Raw genomic sequence first — 5,859 nt, forward strand, 5'->3', positions numbered from 1 at the left:
TTGGACACAAACACAAAAACTAAAGGAATATGTTTAACTTATACAACAGTACAAAGGTATTGATTCTTTTTTTTTTAATCAAATATAGTATATACGACCTCATGTTCTCATTATCAACTTTATCATGTGTACCAAATCGTCGTAAAAATGTTCAAAAAACTTTATCATGTGTACCAAAAAAAACTTGTCATTTTGCAAACTTATTGGTATCAAATGGAAAATATCATGACAACTATCCTATTGTTGTGTGATTTTGACAAGTACGAAAATATATTGTTGGCTTCTCTATGTCGTTTCATCTAATTCTAACAACCGGTTATATAGCTATTTTTCATTTTATCATTTTATAGAACAACCAAAGTTTATTCATTTATACACTTCCCAACACCAAACGGTATTTGGTAAGAATCTGTTGGTTCACAATAAGTTTGATTTGATCCAACCCTTCTTTTTATTTTCTTCGCCATTAAATTTCTTTTGAAGAAAGAAAAACAATTCTGTGTATATATAGTAATGAATCGATTTCAGCCATCCTGCTGGCAGATCGCGCACCATATTTCTTACCAAAAAATAAATAAATTCAGCGATGTTGTTCAATGTTATGTACACATAAGTTGACAATACACTATTGTACATTCTTGAATAGTAAAGCTGACAAAGTGGTGGACTGGTGGTGGCTTTTTTTTTTAAACTAGGCTGGTGGTGACTTGTGCTATCACTGCTATGTATGTTTAATACTCCCTCTTAATAACTCGTCATAAGTGTCATTCTAATATTTTTTTCTTATTACATAAAAATATTACTTTACAATTTTAATGCAAATTATATTTAATTTCAGCTGAAAATTAATTATAAACTGCATCGATTTTATAAATAATTTATTTATCTCAAATATTATTGGTCGGAAAGGTAAAATTAATAACAATTTATATATATTTTTGTACTTTCTTAATTTGTGTAAAAAATGTCAAAATCTCACTTATTCAAAAACGGAGAGAGTGCAAAGTTTTAGATAATTTAATTGAGATAATTTTACTAGATCTGGAAGAAAAAAAATCTATGGAAGGATAAATTTATATTTTATTAATTTGTCATATTAAAGGATATTTTATTAATTAATAATAACGTCTTAAAAGTTTCAAAAATATTTATTAATCGTAATTATATTATATATTATTATTAGTTTAGAATCTTTAAAATTATTTTATTTTCTACTCCCTCCGTTTCGATTTAATTGTCATTTTAGGAAAAAATTTTCGTTTCAAAATAAGTGTCGTTTTAGAGTTTCAATGCAAAATTTATTAAAAAGATTCTCCATTTTATTTTTCTATTGGTTGAAATATGGTTAGTTGTATAGTTAATTGTGTTTTTATTTTGGAAATATACAAAATCATATGTTTTCTTAATCCGTGTGCATAAACCTAAAACGACAAATAAAATGAAACGGAATGAGTACTATTTATGATTAAGTATTAACTAGTATTTTTTTTTAAAAAAACTATTAAACCAAATCAAAGCATACACTGTACAGCTGGCGTTAAGTGTGATTTATTAGGCCTTTTTGTTTTTGATAAACAGTACTTTTATCTGGTGACTGTGTGTGTCGTGGCACGTGCCAGCTTTGCAACAGTAAAGCTAAAAAAGCGTATCCGTCGACCAATGCATTCCCGTCGTGACCGGGGACCCTCTCAATCTCTCATCCAACGGCTATCATTAAACTCTTTGGTAAATCAACCGTCAGATGTTAATCCAACGGTCCACACTAAAATCTACTTTCATCTCTCTCTCTCTGTCTCTCCCCTTTAAAATCAGACCAAACCCGGTCCAGTTCCCCCTCTCTCTTGTCTCTCTCTCTCTAAAACATAGATAGCTTCGCCGTTAAATTTCTCTGGTACCGGAAAATAGATAAAACAAAAATCAATTATCGAGGTTCTGTGTAGTTACGGATCTCTATCTCTCTCGTTCGTTATGCTTGTTACGGCGGCGACGCGGCGGTTAGTGTATTCTCGCCGAGGAAACCGAGAAGTTCGGTTATGACCAGAAGCTCTCGTTACCGGAGGCATTCGTGGTGATCGTGTTTTTTTACTGCGTTAATTTTTTCAGAAAGAGATGGAAGGACAGGCGAAGCTGACGAGGACACAGTCGTCGCTGCTCCGGTCACCGTCGATAAGATCGTCTTTTCACAGCTTAACTCTAATCGACAGCGAAGTCTCTCACCAGACACGAGACCTAGAAGCCGGAGGAGAGAAAGAAGAGAAACAGAGAAGAAAACCGTTCGGGTCAAGTCCTCGAACCGGTTTAAACCGAATCAACCCCGGTTTAGCTTTCGTCATGGTCTCTCTCTCCTTCCTCAGCCTCTCCTCTTTCTTCCTCTTCCTCGTGATCTCCCAAACCGGCGAGCTTCTCACCTCCGAGAACCTCCTCTTGGCTCTGATCCTCGTCGCCGTCGCTCTCTTCTTCGCCTCCAAGAACATCGCTCTCCTCAACCAAACCATACTCGCGGTCAAAGAAACCACCAAAAGCTTAGCCTTCCACACCAAGAACCGGTCAAAACCGGTTCAGTGGTACATCGGCGATACCGAAACCAAACCGGAGAAGAGAATCAAACCGTTCGTCAGAGAAGGTGTTCAGTTCTACAGCAACGGAGACTTCTACGAAGGGGAGTTCCACAGAGGGAAGTGCAACGGGAACGGTGTGTACTACTACTTCGTGAGAGGGAGATACGAAGGTGATTGGGTCGATGGGAGATACGAGGGTCACGGGATCGAGAGCTGGGCTAGAGGGAGTAGATACAAAGGTCAGTATAGGCAGGGTCTTAGACATGGTTATGGAGTTTACAGATTCTACACTGGTGATTGCTACTCTGGTGAATGGTTCAATGGTCAGAGTCATGGGTTTGGTGTTCAGTCTTGTGCTGATGGTAGTTCCTATGTTGGTGAATCAAGATTTGGTGTCAAACATGGCCTTGGATCTTACCATTTCAGGTAAATAAATTATTTTAACCATTATTAAAAAAATCGTTGTCAAAAAAATTGTTAGGCTTAGATTAATGAGATTAACAAATGGTCTAGACCGATTTTTAGAACACTGATTTTAAATATAATTGTCGACACTGATTTTTAAAGAAAATATTTATTTGTTTGTTTGTGTGTAGAAATGGAGATAGGTATGCAGGGGAGTACTTTGGAGACAAGATCCATGGGTTTGGTGTGTATCGTTTTGCTAATGGTCATTGTTACGAAGGAGCGTGGCACGAAGGTCGTAAGCAAGGGTATGGTGCTTACTCGTTTAGAACCGGTGATGCTAAATCTGGTGAATGGGATTCGGGGAAACTTGTAACGTTTCTTGATCCTACTACGAGCGAGCCGGTTCGCAGAGCGGTTCAGGCTGCTAGAGAAACGGCTAAGAAGGCTGTGAATCGGAGACGAGTAGATGAGCAAGTGAGTCTAGCCGTGGCAGCAGCTAATAAGGCTGCAACGGCTGCAAGAGTGGCTGCGGTAAAAGCAGTTCAGAATCAGATGGATGGTAACTTTTGTCAAAGTTGAAAACTTTGGTGGAAGTGTAAATTTTTCTTTTGTTGTTTTTTTTTTCTTTTTTCTCTCTGTGTGACCCTGATTGAGCTAAAATAATGGAAGCTTGTTTCAGAGGTTTTTACCAGAGTAATTTTCCATGTAACAAAACTGTAAATATCAGAAGAAGAATATAAGAAAAAAAAATGGTGTCTATCTTTTCTTTTTGTAAATCGACGACTTGATGATGGAGCGTTTTTTTTATTTGGTTTTGATAGAATCTTTGTAAAGAAGCGATATTGATTGATATTATGATCTTGATCTGGATCTCTGACATGTCGCTACGCTTGCGATTCCCCCAAAACTTATCGATTAAACTAATAAGTCATTGTCGTGATCCAGAACATATCTATTGCATTGATTGATACCACAACATATTTATGGTCTCTGCTAGTTTGAATCACTCTGCAAGAGTACAACACTTTATTTGTGATTCATAAACCTTTCGATCGCTATGTCTTTGTTTTCATAAATTGGCGGATATAGACAGGTTTTGAGTGTTTTGGGGGGTATTAAAAAATTAATAAAAATATTCTTAATAATTTGGGTGTTTAGGCCATATATATTATCTTCAAAAAAAATTGAAGACTAACGTTAGTGTTTCACTGAACCGTACACCCGGCTCTAAATATGTATGTTTTAAAAAAATGTTTGACAAACTTTATCAAAACTTTGAGTGTAATGTTTTATTTTGTATTGGCTTCAATGAAAGGGCAAATTTGAAATCGGTTTCCTTTTGTTACTTGGAAATTTGTATTCTATGTGACAGCAACGTGTACTTAGTTATATCATTATGGATATGGATGCTAATTTGAAACTACTTGATCAATCATAGACAGACTACAAAAATAAAACTATTTTGGTTACGGCATGTCGACAATAACACATCCGACGCTTACATGTCTCGTCGCATAAAAGAAGTGTCGAAGAAGGCATGTGTCCTTATCGATCATCATATATTGAGGATATCATTTGGGACTTTTATATGATTTATATCCTTATCCTTTTCCCTTTCTTATAATAATTAAATTGATATACGCCACTGATCACATGGTTTCTTGCTGGATTGGTCTCCCTTGGCATCAGAATACTCCAAGACAAGTTTAAAATACACCGAAGATATTAATTCCATTTTTTGTTTACCCAAAATTTAATAATTGCGTATTTTATAAATTTTAAACTGAAATCATTTGTTTGATAATAATTTTGGTTTATGAAACTCTATTTTTAGTTTAATTTTTAGAGTGTTTACATCTTCTTTTTCTTTGAGTGAATTTTACCATTTCCTCTATTTATGAGAGGTGGTTTCTTTTTCAGTTTTTTTTTTTCAAGTTCTTAAACCCAAAACTCATATAAACTCCTTAAGCGATTTGTCATCTTATATTATGATATGCATGGGATAAAATATACAATGGGTTGTTCATTGGACGAATTTATGAAGGAGCAGCTAGTTTTCAACGTTACAAGATGACCAAGTTTCAATGCTCTTGTTTGATGTGATGCCACGGTCGATGCATTTGATAAAGGAGCTTTGTTTGAATCCATTGTCATCCTATCTTTAAGATTTATTTATTTTATGTTTTGTACTTCAATTTTGTAGCAAGTTTGAATTGTTTTCAAACAGACTTTTTGCCAAAGAGATCCTGATTTGTCTATGTAAGAAGAAAGTTAAGTTTAATACTAAAAATCTGGTCTGCACAAAAATAATACAACTACACATCTCTGTATATCAGCCCATAATAATATAGATGGAACTATAGTGTAAATGTTTCCTCAACAATTATAATATATGAGAAATTCCTAAATATTGAAAGAAAAACATACGAGTTAACATGATATGATTCCATCTCTATTTTACAGCAACACAATTTACTACTAATGTTAAAAACTACACATCTATTCATGTAACTATATTCATTTCATACAGCCCCGCATGTATTTTTGCTGACAGCATTTTGACTCATGTTGATTTTTCAAACTTTAGCTAACCACTCCACGTATATTAACTACCTTGCAGAGAGAGAATTACTGGTCTATATACTTGCACAGAATACAATTTAATTTCTTTAAATAGTCGACAGCATATGAAGATTTCATAACGCACTAAATAGAGACATCAGACATACGTACCCGCGTCGATTATTGGTCTATAAGACCAATTTTTTTAAAACATCCATTTATACGTAAATTAAATTTGTATGCTATTCAGTATTAACTATGAAAAGAATAATTTATCATCTTAAGATTCGAAGGCTAGAAAAATGTAGATGAGAGAAGTCAGAAGAGGAAT

The 5,859-nt window shown here is 34.6% G+C and overlaps 1 protein-coding gene across 1 annotated transcript; it reads left to right on the forward strand.

Moving 5' to 3' along the window:
- The first annotated feature begins 1,830 nt into the window (after positions 1–1,830).
- LOC108819412 (phosphatidylinositol 4-phosphate 5-kinase 5-like) lies at positions 1,831–3,727 on the forward strand. The gene is made up of 2 exons (XM_018592444.2): positions 1,831–2,984; positions 3,155–3,727. Exons 1-2 carry the CDS (start codon positions 2,110–2,112, stop codon positions 3,543–3,545), a joined length of 1,266 nt encoding a protein of 421 aa, XP_018447946.1. The 5' UTR covers positions 1,831–2,109; the 3' UTR covers positions 3,546–3,727.
- The last annotated feature ends 2,132 nt before the right edge of the window (positions 3,728–5,859 follow it).

The sequence above is a fragment of the Raphanus sativus genome, unplaced genomic scaffold, assembly GCF_000801105.2.
Source record: "Raphanus sativus cultivar WK10039 unplaced genomic scaffold, ASM80110v3 Scaffold0430, whole genome shotgun sequence".
In the NCBI taxonomy this organism is placed as follows: domain Eukaryota; kingdom Viridiplantae; phylum Streptophyta; class Magnoliopsida; order Brassicales; family Brassicaceae; genus Raphanus; species Raphanus sativus.